Consider the following 17,580-nt stretch of genomic DNA (forward strand, 5'->3'; position numbering starts at 1 on the left):
AGACCATTTCACATATCATTAAGCATACTAATTAAATGTTGTATCTGGAGCAGATAAGTGTTTTGAAATAAGTTTTAGACGTAAATTACTTAAATATGCATTGAAATATTTCTTCATAGTGCGTAATGTTTTCAAAAAAATCTTTGGTGCTTATTCTCGTTTTTTAAAAGCCCTTAAAGGTGCTTTTTTCATTGTTTTTTTTTTAAAAAACTACTTAATATTCCCCTTTTGAAAATGATTTATTTTTCTTTACCATATTGAGTTTCATCCTGTGTTACGCAAAAACGTGGTTTTCACATTGTTCTATTCAACCACAATCCATTACAGCGTACTGTTTGTCCATAGCATATGAAGGCGCCAATCATTTTACATGTTTGATGAAAGTCCACATGTGCATCTACTGAGCTGGGTTTTGTGAGGTTCTCATGTCAAGATATTCTCCATTTCAGACTTCATTTTCCACCCTCTGAAATTGAACCGAAAAATCTCTCAATCTTTTTATGGTGGCTAATATAATCAAGAAAAAAGCTCGTTATCAGAAACTAGTTATTTTATAATCATCATGTAAAGTCTTTGAATATTATTTTGCATTTTGTTATAGTTTTTGCATTATATACTATAACAGCACTATATACATACTTCATCTGTATATAGTGCTTAAAAATATTTTATAAGTGCTTAAAAGGAGCTTTTTTTTTTTTTTTTTTTGGAAAGATTGGGCTATGCCTCTGTTTTTTGCAGGGTGTTTAGTGCATTAGAATGAACAAAAAAACAATATTAGTTTATTCTAGAGATTCCTTAACTAATATTTTTACAGCCTGTGAGTAGTTAATGGTTCTTACTGAACTTTAGAAATTCCTTCAGTATTATTATCATTGTTTACACACGCTATTGCATTATATGGACTGTTTTCTATAAAAATATTTGATAATTAATTTTTTAGTTCTCTAATAATGGTTTAAAATCCTTTCAGGTGAATTTGAAACAAAGTAATGCAACTTTAAGTGGTTTTAATATCGATCCTAAAAGTATCACTGTCTCTGAAGGGAGTAAACCTAAAATACTGATGGGTAAGTGTTATTTTAAAATTATCTTATTTTTGCAAAAAATAAATAAATAAATAAAACATTTGGTGTTTACGAGAAAATATTTGAAAAAATCTTTGCAATCATAAAATTTATAATTGATATAAGCAACCAGACAGGGTAAAAGTCATCAAATCAAACCGAATAAGGCATCTTTGTCACTTATTTTGATCAGGAGATTACGTGGTGTGTAGTGTTTTTAAAAAGTGCTTAAAGGTGCTTATTTTAGATTTTCGTTTTTTAAAAGCTCTTAAAGATGCTTTTTTCACATGGTATTTTTAAAAAGTGCTTAATTTTCCCTTTTCAAAAATGAGAATTTTTTTTCTTTTTTTCATTACCATATCATTTTTGTGGCGTATTATGCAAGGAGCATGGTTTTCACATTGTTTTCTATTCAACGTTTTCACAGTTCATTCAGCCTCAATCCATTTCAGCATACTGTCAGTCCGTAACGTAGGATAGCACCCATCGTGCTTCATTTTGCAAGATATTCTCGATTTCAGACTTCATTTTCCACCCTCTTATATCAAACCGAAAAATCTATTGATCATTTTATAATGATTAATATAATCACAAAAAGAATTTTTTTGTCAGGAACTAGTTATTTTATCATGATGATGTAAAGTCTCTGAAAATTATTTTGCATTTTGTTAATGTATATAGTGCTTAAAAATACTTTTTGAGTCCTTAAAAAGTACTTTAAAGGTGCTTATTTTTTGTTGAAAGATTTGGTTACGCACTCTTCATTACCTTCAACAAGCAAAGGTGGTATTACTGCCACTCAGGTGGCATAAAAAAAGATTTAAGAACTAACTATTGAGTGACTAATTTGAAAAAGCAAGCATCTGACAGACTATGATGGGAAAAACATATTAGTATGACTTTCTGTAACTTTTAGTTGTAGTGCCAAAAAGAAGTAATGGATCTTTTTTATAATAATTTTTTTAGACAGTTTGCTGCACATAACCAAATGTAACACATTCTTTTCTCACTTTTATTTAACTTCAACATGAAGGCAACTCTATCTCTAAAATCATTGGTGTATTCATTAAAATATATCCTAAAATAGTAGATTTAAATGGATATTTTCTTCTGTTAGATACCGGCTATTTTTTTTCTTTCTCAAGGGCATATATGCTATTGTAGGGTTTGCCGCTTTATAGGGAAAACCTGGAAAATACAGGGAATTTAAAATCTGCCTAAAATAACAGGAAAAATGAAGGGAATTTTGAGTTCTCCTTACAACTGGGAAAATACAGGGAATTTTATTTCTTATTTTCGTCTTTTAAAAAGTGGTGACCATTCAAAGCACATTCTATGGGATACTTAAGGGTGATATTTCTGCTATACTAAACTATTTTATTTATTATAATATTCTTTGTTTTAAGTAGATTAAGCTGTTCCTTATTTTTTAAGATTTTTCCATCAATTAAAACTAGTATAGTTAGCCAAAATATAGCTCAGACGCTCAGTGATTGTGTGTTCCTGTATAATATGTACAGGAAATTTTTTTTTCTCCAGATTTGAGTGGCAACCCTGTATTGTTAAAAAGTTAACAATGACATAGTTGCAGATAGACTTTTGCAGCATGTGTTAATATATTTTGGTAATTGTAATACTTTCAGAATTCCTCTTGTTGGTGGATTTTTAAAGTCGAACTAACTTGTCACAAAATCAGAATAACATAGCACCTGTTCCATGATCCTTTTCCTTTAACATTCCACTATCCCCTGAGCAACCCTGGTTCTATTAAGTATTAATTTGTATGTGTGCTGTCACTTTCTTACAAATGTGTCATGAGCAACTTATTCCCACTAGTCTATCAGAATGAGTGTCAAAGAAACGTCACTCCAGCTTCTTAAGCTGGGAACATTTAGTTTAAATAATATTTGCTTTGGAATTTTTTAAATAATATTTACTTTGGAAATCCTTTGTACAGAATGTTTATTTGAGAATGAATCAATGGTATTGGATAGCTTTGGAAATTGTTCGATGGCTTCTAAAATTCTTAATTGAATATTAGAATATGCTAATCTATTTGCCACAATATCTAGTTCAAAATATCTTTTCAGATACAACAGTATAAATCTAAATTTCTGTGTTTTTTATTTTATTTTTTTTTTTTTAATATTTTTTTTTTGAAGTTTTAGTTTTAAACAGGGTGCGAAGCCTTTTCAAAAAAGTGCTTATTTTTGATTTTTTGTTTTTAAAAGCCCTGAAAGTTTTTTGCATTGGGTATTTTTAAAAAGTGCTTAACTTTCCCTTTTCCAAAATAAGATTCTTTTCCTTCTCTACTATGTTGGTTTTAGTTACGAATTACGCAAAGGTTCTGGATTTTCCAGTGTTTCAGTCGATATTTTCTCGATTCATTCAACCCCAATCCATTTTAGCGCACCTTTAGTCTGTAGGGTATGAACACGCCAATAAATTTACTTGTTTGATAAAATATTGTGATTCCGCCAGGGTTGACTTTTTGCTGGCAGAAACTGGTTATAACCAGTAAAAACTCGCAGAAACTAAAAAAAAATTCTTTATTACTTCTAGTAATTGCTTAATGAAATTTTGTTTACATACAGATTTAAACAGGCAGTTACTGATTATCATTTGCTAGCTTATATGCTGTATCCAAAGTATTTGGGATTGAAATTATCATGTGCTCAAGAAGAAAGTGCCAGAATTTTACTCGCCAATATTTACCCAGATTTTGCACCTTATGTCATGGCTTTGCGAAACAAATCGGCCCCATTTCCTGAAACTTATTTTTCCAGTCAAGTTTTGACAACTACCCCAGCTGCTACATGGTGGCCCAGTTTTAAAAAATATGCAATCGATGCAAGTTTCTCAAATCTTGCTTGTTCCTTGATGGCAATGCCTGCTAGTTCTGCTGGGCATGGGAGAATCTTATTAAATTTCTCGTTTGTGCATAGCAAATTGAGAAATTGTTTAGATTTAGAAACTGCATCAAAACTTGTCTTTTGTTATACACTGGTTATCATAAATTAAGGAAAAATCACAAAAATAGCGATAACTCTTTCAAAAGTAAGCCAAACCGTGCAAAATTTGCATATGTTGTCCACTAAGAGTAGCTGAGTAAAATTGCAATATGCAAATTAGTGGCGCTGCACTCGGCTTACGTCATCTGCCTGGAGCATAAAAGTCCAAGTTTGAGAGAAAGCACACAAATTTTACTGTGATTGCGACATTGAAAATCTGAGATAGCCAATTCGTAATAATGACCTCTAGGCATCATTTGCCTGAAGAACTACGATGGAGAGCCATCGGAAGACTAGAGGCAGGGCAGAGTCAATCAGAAGTGGCCAGATGGCTAAATGTGAGTCCATCTGTGGTTCATAGACTTTGGAGGCAATTTCAAACCACAGATTCGGCATCTAGGAGGTTCAGTCAAGGACGGCCAACTGTTACGACCAGTGCCGATGACCGATATTTGACATTAAGTGCACGCAGGAATAGAACCGCTACTCCGACACATCTTAGATCCTCTCTTGCTGCAGCCACCGGAAGGTTGGTGTCAACGTCAACTGTGCGCAGAAGGCTCCACGAAGGTGGTCTGTATGCGAGACGACCAGCCATTTGCGTGCCGCTCACATCACGCCATAGGAGAGACCGTTTGCAGTGGGCCCGACAACATGTCCACTGGACGTCAGATCAATGGAGGCCTGTTCTCTTTACGGATGAGTCCAGGTTTAGTCTAGAAAGTGACAGTAGACGTTATTTGATATGGAGAGAACCTGGGACCCGTTATCATCCATCAAACATCCGTGAAAGAGATGCATACGGAAGAGGCAGTGTCTGTGTTTGGGGAGGCATATCCTTAGGAGGGCGCACATACCTCCATGTCTTTCCAAGGGGAACCGTGAATGCTCAGGTTTATCGAGACAACATCCTTGATGCTTATGTGCGCCCATATGCCGGGGCAATTGGTGATTGCTTCCTGTTACAGGACGATAATGCAAGACCACACAGAGCTCGCATTGTTGATGATTATCTTCAACAGGAAACAATTACTCGCATGGAGTGGCCAGCTCGATCCCCGGACTTGAATCCTATCGAGCACGTTTGGGATGCTCTAGGGAGGCGTGTATCTGCCATCAATCCGCCCCCTCAGACCCTTGCCACGCTTGCAACTGCTTTACAAGAGCAATGGCTCTCACTTCCTATTGAACTGATAGACCGCATAATTAAAAGCATCACACATCGCTGTTTGTGCTGTATTGCTTCTAGAGGCAATCATATTCCATATTAAAGGTACTTTTTCTATTGCAAACCGATACTTCCAATTTGTTTATTTTATACATGTGCTAATTTCTATACTACTATTAATGTCTGATAATTTCTTTTTATGTTGTTTAATACCTTACTATGTGTTGTATATTGTGGGTAAGTTTCATAAAATTCCATGTGTAATTTCTTGAGTTATCGCGATTTTTGTGAATTTTCCTTAATTTATGATAACCAGTGTAGATTACTGCAGAGTGCAAACGATGTAGTATTTGATTTTGAATGGTGATAATTTTGTAAATAAATTGTCCTTTGTTTAACATTTAATTGTTTTTCCTATAAATTACCCATTGTATGTCACTCTCAGTACTTACTTTTATGTCATTTTCTGAATTTCTGCCACAAGTGTGGCAGAAAAGGGCTTCTGCCATGCCAGTTTTAACCGGTTTCTACCGGTGGTTCTTGCCACCTCTGAAGAAACTTACCAACCTTGGATTCTGCATGTGCATATACTGAGCTGGATTCGGTGAGAAAGATTTTTGCCCTCTTATTTGCAACTCTCTTTCATTTTGCAAAAGATTCTCAATTTCAGGTTTTATTTTCAGTCTTCTGAAATTTTTTCTGATCATGGGGTCCAACTAAACATTTCAAAAAAATTTTCCCTAATAGCAAAAGAAAAATTTTATTTCTTTCCTTTATTTCGTTGCGGGTGAATCGCCGTTGTCTTACTAGCAAGTCAATGGTTTTTTTACGCTGTTTAATTTATAGGTCAATACCATATTCTTTGAACTTGACTTGGGGATCATTTACTTATTATATATTTTAATGTTGCAAGCAGTTAACATCCACAAAGCTTTATCACCTCTCAATTTCCATCTCCCTTTTATTCATTTAATTTAATACAGATACGAAATAAGATTTTTAATCCTAGGATTTTTTTACTTGAAGGACTGTCCAGTTAATGTATAAAAATTTTATTGTATTTTATTTTTACTTTTTATTACTTTTATTATTGTATTATTACTGTGGGGAGAGTTGTTATAGACAATGTCAACCTTCATCTATCAAAAGGTACCCCAACTTAGAAGGGAGTTAACATCTCTTATATACTAGGGAATTGGAATTGTATTTTTGTAGTGTAGTGGTATGTGTGTATATATATATATATATATATATATATATATATATATATATATATATATATATATATATATATATATACACACTACAATTACTTATGAATTTTGCATTTTGTTTTTCATTGTCTCGATCACTATTTGATTTAAGCTTTTTTTTTTTTCAGAGAGAAGCGTGCAGTCTACGGAATATCGAATATGGAACAGCTATGGAGAACTGCCATTTCCACTCCATGCAGATAAAATATTTCAAAAAATATGTGCCCAATGAAATGTCTTGCCGGGAGTGAAACTCAAGCAACATTTTTACACATCAGCTCATTTTTGTGAGCAAGTTGCTCAATAAAGCACCAAACAATTTTCCAATATTGTCTTGAACAAAGTTCTCGTAACATTTTATACAAAATATTTATTATTTTTATTTATAATTTATTCATAAAATATAAATAAATCAAACTACAATTGATCATAATGCGTAGTATTTTTATGTTCATTTTTAAATGTTCACATTATTGAATAGAATTTTAAATATATAGTTTAAATTAAAAATTTAAACTATTCAATTTTGATTTTGAATTTTTTATTTTGCTATTTAAAATTATATATATAATTATATTCTTTAAAATGATGAAAAAGATTTGTATGTCTTACTATTCTAATTTTTTTGGCTGTTATTAAATAAATATATATTAAAAATTAGTTTTTGCAATTCTTTGAATAAATAAATTTTATAAATGTGGAAAGCTCTTATTATATGACAAAATATGCAAGAAATAAAATTAATATTAAGAGTTCCAAATTTTCTTCTGATCAAACTATTGGAACCAAATTTTCTAGATTGCAGCATATTCCAAAGTCAGTAATCTGAATCTGTCCGATAAGAAGTGTATTTATTCAGAGAAAATATGTTTTTGTGTCTGATTTTCTAACTTAAAATAATGTCTGCACTATAATTAATAAACATACTTTAGATTAGCCATTAAACCATTAAGTGTAGTTCCAAATATTGGATTAAAATTTAATAAAAATGTGTATCTACTTAGAACCAGTAGTCATAAGTAGCTGAGCGTTAACAGGAATTTCGTATTTAGAATCATATACAGTAAACTCTCGCTACTACGATATCCTATACAACAATAACTCCCTTTATTGCGATAATGTTTCGTGGTCCTGGCGGAAAAAAAATTTGTAAGTTTACGATAAAATCAGCGTAAATAAAGCGCATCGTAAGTATTTTAAAATATTCGCATGTCATAATAAAAATCAGAATTTTAAAAAGACATAGATTCGGTATTTGGATTGGCAAAAATAGAGCATGTTGAAAAGTAACTACTCAAATTCGTACATCGTATTAAAAATATCAGATTTTTTAAAACCATGCGGAATTTCATAGCATTAATCATTGAAAAGGTATCAGGAAACAACATAGATTTACTGTAAAGTCTGTGCAAATTGACCACATTAAAAAGTGATAACTCAAATGTGCAATTCAAAATTCTTCAGTTTTTTTTATTTATTTTTTTTTAAATTTTTGCTTTTAGAAGCTTCCACGGGCTGCACATCAACAGAGATGCCAACTACTCCGGACAAGCCGAAATAATTTTAAAAAACGATAAGCAACTACAAAGTAAATTTTGCACATACTATTTTTTATTGCTTTTTAAAAAGTATAGCATGACTTAAGTATTATAAAATGGAGAATGATATAAGCCTACGAATTATTTAGAAATAGTGGTTCATAAAAATCTACTAAATTGAATTTATGAAACCAAGAATCACAATTGATAAACTACCACTTTAAAATATATATTTGCTGTCCGGAACAAGTTGGCAACTCTGCATCAACAGTCTGTGGACCGCAAGTTGTGCACCCCTAGTTTAAATACTGGTAATATTTTTTTCTGTTTGTTAATTTACTTTTTTTTTAAGAATTTTTGATGAAAATTAAATTAGTTTTTACCCATTGACAAAATGGGTCTTGTTTTGGGTTGGATGGCGTCCACACACTTTTCAACTGTGTTCAAGAGTAATAGTAAACAGTGCGCATGCGTTGCTAAAAACGACCGCTGCTGTTTTTCTTTTCTTTAGCATTTTTAATGTATTTACGTAATAATAGTCCCGCAGTGGACTGATCGTTAAGACATGGTTCCCAGCAGATCACCGAAGTCAAGCATCACTGTCAGTGTGCGGATGGGTGATCACTTGGATCAGTCTGCTTAGGGACAGAGGGTGTGCAGTATTGGTCCTCGTTAAACTGTTCTACTGTAAAGTGCTCGACTTCGTGTGCAGATCGCCGGGCTACCGAAGCGGGAGTGCCATCCCCTCCACGGAGGGTCAAAATTGTGATGGCAGGTCTTCGGATCATCCTCTGGGATGTTTCTCAAACCGTCGCCAATAGCCCATGGTGCAGTTCCAGTGCGACGTAAATGAACAAAACAAACAAATTAATAATAATTTAAAGTATTTTTATATTCTTTTTATTATTAACGTATAATGACTGTCTTGACGGTGATTTCAATATAAATATGAATGCTGAATAAAGAACAGTATTTTGTGAAACACGCAGGATATGAAAAGTCAATCCGACGACAAACATCAATGAAGGCAGTTTTTGCAACCCATGATTTGAAATGTTTAACGGTGACAATCCAGAAAGAAAAAGCATTTGATCAATGGGTAATCAGTGATCGTAATAAGACGCAATCATAACTTTTTTTTTTTTTTTTTGCAAAAGAAAAAAAAACAATTACTCCGGCTTTTGATGGGTCAAAACTGAAAATCTTCTGCAATTTTGCGAAAAACACATCTTTTTTCATTTTTATCAAACATTCGCAATTCATTAGCATAAGAAGAAGAAGAAAAAACGACACAAAATTCCAATTAAGATATCATCAAGAATTCATTTTATTGATCTCTTCTGGAGGCTTTGTTAGTACGGAAGATGATGCATTGAGGACAACAATTTGAGGTTGGGAAGATGTGGACGTAATTGTTTTATCAGAACAAAATGTGTTTAGACTTCTCCTTGGGAGTTGTCGAAGTGTTGAATTTTCTCTCAAGCAGGTGGGACATTTGTTCGATTTGGAGGTGACGGCATAACATTTCTTGCATACCTGAAATTAGACAATATTTTATTTATTTTACCTGCTGAGTGAGAGGACATCTCAATTCTGCTGAGGGGACGGCATCCCGCTATGGTAGCCCAACGACCTGATCGCTAAGTCAAACACTTTACGGTAGAACGCCCATCCTCTTACTAATCTATACCAGCGATTCTTGACTTTGATCTGATTTGGGACGGTGTCTTATGATCTGTCCACTGCGGTACAAAAATACATACAATAATACCAAATGTGAAGAGTCTACTTTTCAGTGTTATTCGCTATAGAGACGGATGAAAATAAACCCCATTGCCATGACAAGTATTACAAATGTAAACTTTTTCAGCAGCCCTATAACGTGTACAGTGCTCAAGAAGAAAAAAAAAACATCACCCTGACTAATTTTTATTCTAAGAATCGAATTTTCATCAACAAAGTATCAATCTTAACGGTTCAAGGGAAATAAATATGACGTTAAATTTTTAAATTAATTAGTGCTGATTGAGTTACGAAAACAGAGATAAAAACGCACTTTCTCTGAATAAACATATACATATATATGTATCTATTAGCATATTTGGAATCCCAACTCTCAAAATAGGTTCATAAATTAGGGTCTAGGTGAGTATATATGTTTGACGATATTCCCAAAATGGCCGAGCTCCCACTGCAGAGGAGGAATTTAAAATAGTCATAAACTAATTCAAGAGAGCATTACCTCCGTTGCTAAGCAACCAAGTTGATAATTTTTAAAAAAATCGAATGTTTTTCAATCACCGTTTCCGATCTCTCGGAAAGGTTTATTTATTAACAAGGCAATAGACAATTTTTGGGTTGACCAAAAAGGAAAATATATTTTGTTTTTAAACTGCTTTAAAAACAAAATTTGAATCGAATAATAAGTTATGATATGCCAAAATTTTAGAATTTCAACACATAAATTTTACTTCATTTCATACCAAAATTAAATTTACGTAACTTATTATAATTTTATACAGAATTGCAAGGTAAATCATTTTTATACGTTTGGTGGAGTCTTCAAGGCAAAAAAGTTGAATGAACGAAAAAAAGTCCCTGAAAAAAAATTTTTAGTGTCTTTGAAGACATTTTATAATTTTTTTTATTTTATAACCGTCGTTGAACAGCCGACCCAATTTTTGGGTTTACGACTACTAATGTTCAACTCCGTAGCCTTGTCCTTTTGAACCCAATCCAGAAGACAAGGGAACTCCTGGATCAAGTACCTTCGTGGAGGACTTTTTGATGGAACTAACCTGCATTTGCGTTACATGGAGAGGAAAACCACGAGAACCTCCCACGGTTAGCCTGACGGCAAGGGGTTTCTAACCTCTGATCCGTCTACGACTGAGGATACTTCACGTCAGCACTGTGGTCGGTGCTAGCCGGATGCGGAATTCGTATCGACGGGCTCGAACTCGCCGGGATAATGCACTTTCACAAGTTTTTATATAATTCACGATATTTCTTTTTCTATTGCTGGAGAAATTGGTAAATGTTAAGTGGCATTTTAAGAACATAGAGCTATGCAATATTTACGTAAAATGTTTAAGAATAATGTGTTGGATATTGCACGATTCATTGTCCAAAAACTCGCTTTCTTTTTCATAACTTAAGTTGCATGGTTTTCGTTGTAGAAAGATGATTTCTAAATAGCATCATTATGTTTTTATACATTCTAAAACTTAATTTCTCAAATTCACCATAATCTGATTATCTGATACACTACATGTATCTGATACGATATTCTCCTTTAAATCACAGTTTGTAAGATCCTTAAATTCTTCGTTCTCAACTCTAAATATCTGATTTCAAAATTTTAACTTTAAAATTAAAAATACCTTCATAATTATTATTGATGCTACCATTTGTTTTTAAATTTTTTAGGGCCGCATGATCTTGCTAAAATACAGATGTTTACTTCCACAAGTATAAAATTCTTATCAAAATAACGATCAAGACCTAAAAGTAACATAGTGTAATTGATTATAAAAAGTTTATTGGTTTAAAAATATGTGAAGATGGAAATAAAAGTAAACATGTTTCGAGCGCTCAAAAATAGGTGACCATTCTCAAGATTCGCTAACACTGAATTTTTGAACGCTTTAAACGTGTCCACTTTTATTATCAACTTCATATTTTTTTGAAGTCAATGAAGTTTTCATCTTTTCGCTCGCTCCAGTTTCTTTGGATTATTCATTTAGTAATACAACAAAATTACTTCGCGATATTAAAATAAGTTTTACGTATGATAACTCTAAGCTATGTAATTACGTATGATATTACAAAGGCCCTTAGATATATATTGAATATATTTCAATTTATTTTTGATATATTCTAGGGCAGGGGTCCCCAACCTTTTTGTACCAAAGAGCAAATACCAGAATATCGGTCGAATGTCGGGCACCATTTATTTTTTCAAGATAAATTTATAGTTGGTAGACATAGGAAATAATACATACTGCATATAATGCACAAAAAATTTAATTTTAAAAATTAATTTAACATATGAATATAATTAGTATTAATATCCTTGAGTAAAATAAATTATTACGAAATTGCTTGCAAAACATACAAAAGTGTGAGTTCATATATGCAATTCGCGAGTGGTCAGCTATATTTTGCTTTGTGCTTATATCTGCCATATTGAAAAAGCAAAAAATCCATATTGAAAAAGCAAAAAATATTGCATAACATTTTATGGGAAAATGGAAAACTGAAGTATTTTATCGTTGGGCACAAGCAACGGGCGCACCTAAACCGATCGAAGGGCGCCATGGTGCCGGAGGCATAGGGTTGGGGACCTCAGTTCTAGGGTATATTTTAGGCGTACTTCGATGGAGTTAATTTTTACTTCCTTTTGTTTATTTCTTTTTTGCTTCAAACATATCATTTAACGCATTCACAGTGTAATAGTAAACGGGGCTTCCAATACATCTTATCCTTACTGTCGCAATCAACAAATTAATGGAATAAGTGTAAATAAATATAGTTAAATTGTGTTCATCTTTTTATCTTTCAAGCAATTAAATCAAATCAAATTTAATTTTATCAAATTTAATTCTGTGATTAACAAAATTATTGAGATGATTCCTTGGAACAATAGCATTATCTGATCCTCTTATTAGGAAACATAAGACAAATTTGTATTCGCATTTTACTGTAAAAAGTATGCTAACCCTCACGCCGCGTATTTTTATTATTTTTTTTTCGTTTTCACACCGCTATAGGTTTACAAATTGTGTATTTTTCTTTATAATATAGATTAAATCTACATACATTTTAGAGTTAAAATGTTCAAAATTTTTTGTAGTGTTTTCTATTTAATATAGAATAAGTTCGTAAGAAAGGTTGTTAGAAAAGAACATTATTATTAGAATATTCATATGAAAGCAAAATGTCGATAATTAAACTTAGTTAAAATATGATTTATTTTGGGAAATCCAAAGGTAAAACTTGCATAGTAATGAAATTATACAGAAGTTTACATTTATTAGAAAGGAAGTTTAATATGATAAACTTCAAAACAGAGCTCAAGGCAAAGTCCTACCTCGCAACCTTAGCACCAAATATGAGCTTCGTAGCAATTTGTTGTTGTTGCAATTTTTTTATCGTAGCAATTTTTTTTTAAAGCAACAAACAGCACACACGCGGTAAGTGTTGCAAATTTCGCAGAAACATAGCCAACTAGGATCATCTGTTATCCCAGATTTGAACAAACAATTAAACATCACAGATAAGTCGAAATGAAACCATGAACGGGAAAAACGTGGGTTGCATAGTTAATTAGGCGGAAATAATACATCCCCGCGGATTACGCAACGACTTTTTTTTTCTCTGATTGCGTAATTTAAAATATCGTCTGCACTAACTAATTAGTTTTAGAGAAATAAAAGTTAAATACGATTTCTTTAGGATGGCGAAAGGTGCAATAAAATGACATAGGGCTGGGATAGCCTGGTTGGTAGGGCTCTGGGCCCATATCCAAGAGGTCATGGGTTCGATCCTCGCCGGCCGAAGACTCCCCGTGTAGTAAATGGTGACTGATGCACGTTAAATCTGTCGAGTCTCAAAGTCCTCCATGTTCCCACAACAAATCAATACCTCTGGGGGTACTGATCCAGGAGTTTCCTTGTCTTCTGGATTGGTTCAAAATTACAAGGCTACGGAGTTGAACGTTAGTAGTCGTAAACCCATGAACTTGGGTCGGCTGTTCAACGACGGTTATAAAATAAAAATAAAATAAAATGACATAACATTAAATTATCCAAATTTTCAACCTCCCTTCAGTCTGAACTTATGAGACCATATTTCCCAGAGAGCGGATACCCCCTATATATTAGGGGTAAGAAATCATATGGGTGATAAAAAGTTATGTTTATTCAGAAAAAGTATGCTTTTGTGGCTGATTTCAAGACTCAAACTATCCCCTTCATTAATTAATTAGCATATTTGGGGCCACCCCTTTAAACCGTTGAATCGGAAAAATCTGATTATTAGATAAAAAGTTATTTCTCCCCCTGTTATCTTCACCTAATTCAAGCTCATACGCGTTAGGTAGTCCCATAATAGTAGTTCATGTGCCTAGATGCAGGATGTCTCATAAAGGACTGAAAAATCATTTAAAGACAAAGAATAATTTCATTCTGCTAAGGAAAGTGTTCTCATCAAAAACTAATTACGAAATCAGCAGTTGCAAACTGCGAAAACAATGTTTTCAAAATAACTACTACAGTCTAACCTCGCTATAGTGAACCTTCAAGGGACCGAAATTTCGGTTCACTATAACCGGGAGTTCACTATATCCGCACTGCAAACAATTTTAACTTATTTTACCAAACTTCTCCCTTTTATTGCACATTATGTAAATAAAGGAGCAATAAAAAGAAATACAAAAATGATTAAAAAAGAATAAGTAGTAGCGAAAAATGCGTTAACTTTTATTTTTTATTAGTCTTCGTCTTGCGTACAAAGAATTTAGGGATGCCCTTTATTTAGGACTGAGGTAGAAGAAGCAATCAGGAAAAAATGCTTGTGGCTACATTCTATTCAATAGATGGTTTTAAAATTCGGTATATGTATTTTATGTAGAAATTTCAAAATTGCCCAAAAATGAAGAGAAAAAAAATCACTCGAAGACAGAAAAAAGTTCATAATATCCAACTTTCTCTATTCTTTTGGTTCACTATATTTACAAAAAATAATACATGTGTATAGCAAAGGCACGGAAGCGAACATTTTGTTCGCTATATCCGGGAGTTCACTGTAAACCATGTTCACTACAGCGGGGTTTGACTGTATTTGCATCTTGTACAAATAACTATATACATACTGGTACAAAAATTTCAGTTGGAAAAGCAGGCAACAGATAACGTTAGACAGCAGCGACATCTGTTGGAAAACTTTGTTACAAATTTTAGAGAAAATAAATATTTTTTTTCCAAAGATGATTGCAACAAAGCATTTCTTTAATTGATTTTTTTTACCGTTGTTTATTTTTGGAGTGATGTGGGGCGGAAAATAAATAATGAACTTACATAACAATGTCGTCCATTGGAGAAGCGGCACTGAGCACAGAGGGAACAATGATTTCTTGGATTGCTCTCTGGGTAGCTGACCATCTTCTGGCACCAGGAATATTGGAGGGCGGCGTTACAGTTGGTATTGGGGCATAGAACAGTCCCTGGAATGCAATCCTGGATGCGAGCAAGACAATTGCAACAATCAAGTCTCACTTCTCTTGCAAGATAATTTGATAGATCTGGAATCTTTAAAATCATTTGAGTTTATTAGATAATTAAATGTACTTGAGGCTGTTGCAAATTTAGTTATTATGCGTTAACTTAAAAAAAAATAATATTTTTTTAAACATACACATATCAATTTTTAAACTGTAAGATAAATGAAAAAAAAAAACATTTTCGAATTTTTTTTCTCTGAAATTTTTAATTTATAAATTTCAGAATTAAACAGATTAATATGAAATAAAAGTTCTTAGTTAAAACCAACTTTCTGTATATATTGTTTTATAATTGTGTGCAGGAAATTCTCACTTTCCCCGTAAGTTTTTAAATTTCATCTTAAAAATAATATGTATATTTAAAAATCTATTTCATATGCAGGTCAGACCCCTTTACTGAACAATGCAATTTTCAATTGTTTTTAACACGTTTACTTAATACCTTTACTTATTTTCTGATTTTAGTTACGTTTACTTACTACCTATATACTTACCTGCTAATACATTTTCAAGTAATATTTACCCTTTTAAGAAGGATACCCGACGAAAATTTAGTTGGGCTATACTGTCAAGGAAAAAAACATATATATTAATTTAATGATTGCATTTTTTCATAGTAAGGTGTAAATGGTACATTTTAAAGATACAAAAAAATTGGCTTTACCTATCAGCTACAATTAGACAATAGTCAGACAATAGACTCTCAAAATATGAATAGCCACTTTTCCATATCTATAGACATCAATTTTATAACCGTAGCAGCAGCCGTACCAATGTTAACAATGTGGTTCTAGACTTATGTCATTATGCAGCATGTGTACAGTGCGTCAAAAAACAAACCATTCAAATCAACTTTTAATCTAATGATCGGATCTTTGCGTTCTAGGACTCATTCTTAATGGTTCGAGGGGCTAACCTTAAATATGCTGATTACTTAGGGAAGACGATATTTTAAAGTGCGAAATAAGACACAAAAACGTGCTTTCACTGAATAAACACACCTTTTTTTTCCCAAAGGTTTCGAATTTCCAATCCTCAAAATATAAGGGGTTGCCGCAATCTGGAATCTCAAAAACTTTTTAAGCAAATCGATTTTTTTTTTTGCGCAATTATACAATTTGGTTACTTGAAGATAATTCCATACAATAATAAATATACGACTTTTATGAAATTTGATTTCTCAGGAACTATTCAACCGATTTTACTCAAATTTTATATTTTGCAACTTAATATTACATACTTTAAAATGTTGTAAAAATTTGAATACCTTACAATTCAAAATTTTTCTACTATTATTTAATGAAAAATAATAAATATTTACTAAAATTTAGTTTTTACATGGAATTATCTTTAGGTCAACGAATTGTATAATTGTGTGCCAAAATTTTTCTATTCGCTTAAAAAGTATTTGAGATGTGACGAAATACTCAAAGAGTAAAATTAACATAAAGGAGTTCTTAAACTCTCTCTCTCTCCAAATTGCTGCGCAGCCCCCTATATTTTGGAGATCGGAAATTCGTATCCGTTGGAAAAAAAAAGGTATCTTTATTTAGACAAAATACGTTTCTGTGTCTGATTTCGTAACTTAAAATATCGTCTGCACTAAATAACCAGCATATTTTAGGTCACCTCTAAGAATGATTAAGAATGAGTCCTAGAACATGAAGATCCGATTATTAGATCAGTTGTTCAGGGTGGTCTGTTTTTTTTAGGCGCACTGTACATTTACTTTAATATTACTCTTTAAATAAAAAATGGATAACTTTTTTTTATAATACTGGCAGAGCATACGACGCCTGAAACACAACTGGTTCTTAGAGACAATCCAATAATTATTGGATTTAAAATTAATTATTGGATTTTATAAAGAAGTAAGTTAACTTACTTCTTTTAAGAACCAGTAAAGCATTTGGATTACGAGTCCAGCAGTGTATTAATAATGGTTGAAGCTAGTGTGTTCAATCTATTTACTCTTACTTGGTATATATTTTGAAACAGACAGTTGTCGTTGAGGGAAATATAAATGTCCAGTCCTATTGTTTCGAGCACATTCAATGGATTGTTACAGTTGGAACATTGACATGTTGAGCTGCAACTTCTTGCTGCTTTCACGCACGAGCAGCGAATGGAACGGCAACTAGTTCGACAAGAGCACATTTGACTGAGAATCAGATTTTGACTGTCTTCTGGTGGTCTCCGGGCAACAAATTTCCGATCTGCAAAGGACATAGCATTCATTTATACGCAATGACTTTTCGAAA

At 32.6% G+C, this 17,580-nt stretch overlaps 2 protein-coding genes across 5 annotated transcripts in view; one reads left to right on the forward strand and one right to left on the reverse strand.

Moving 5' to 3' along the window:
* The window catches only part of LOC107454615 (AP-5 complex subunit mu-1), a 38,147-nt gene extending 30,988 nt beyond the window's left edge, over window positions 1-7,159 (forward strand). For 2 of the 3 annotated variants that reach the window (XM_043051159.3, XM_043051161.3), the window contains 2 exons: window positions 974-1,070; window positions 6,628-7,159. In XM_043051159.3, coding sequence (XP_042907093.1) covers window positions 974-1,070; window positions 6,628-6,731 — 201 coding nt within the window. In that variant the 3' untranslated portion in view covers window positions 6,732-7,159. Of the gene's footprint in view, window positions 1-973; window positions 1,071-6,627 lie in introns of those variants that run through there. The other variant, XM_087154227.1, reaches the window with a different exon arrangement.
* Window positions 7,160-9,340: 2,181 nt separating this feature from the next.
* LOC107454613 (uncharacterized) overlaps window positions 9,341-17,580 on the reverse strand; it is a 61,403-nt gene continuing 53,163 nt past the window's right edge. Inside the window, exons 7-9 of one of the 2 annotated variants that reach the window (XM_043051164.3) lie at window positions 17,297-17,535; window positions 15,117-15,347; window positions 9,341-9,573 (exon numbers count right to left, since the gene is read on the reverse strand). In XM_043051164.3, coding sequence (XP_042907098.2) covers window positions 9,352-9,573; window positions 15,117-15,347; window positions 17,297-17,535 — 692 coding nt within the window. In that variant the 3' untranslated portion in view covers window positions 9,341-9,351. Of the gene's footprint in view, window positions 9,574-15,116; window positions 15,348-17,204; window positions 17,536-17,580 lie in introns of those variants that run through there. The other variant, XM_043051166.3, reaches the window with a different exon arrangement.

Source organism: Parasteatoda tepidariorum, chromosome 10, assembly GCF_982258835.1.
Source record: "Parasteatoda tepidariorum strain Cologne lab strain chromosome 10, Ptep-v5.0, whole genome shotgun sequence".
In the NCBI taxonomy this organism is placed as follows: Eukaryota; Metazoa; Arthropoda; class Arachnida; order Araneae; family Theridiidae; genus Parasteatoda; species Parasteatoda tepidariorum.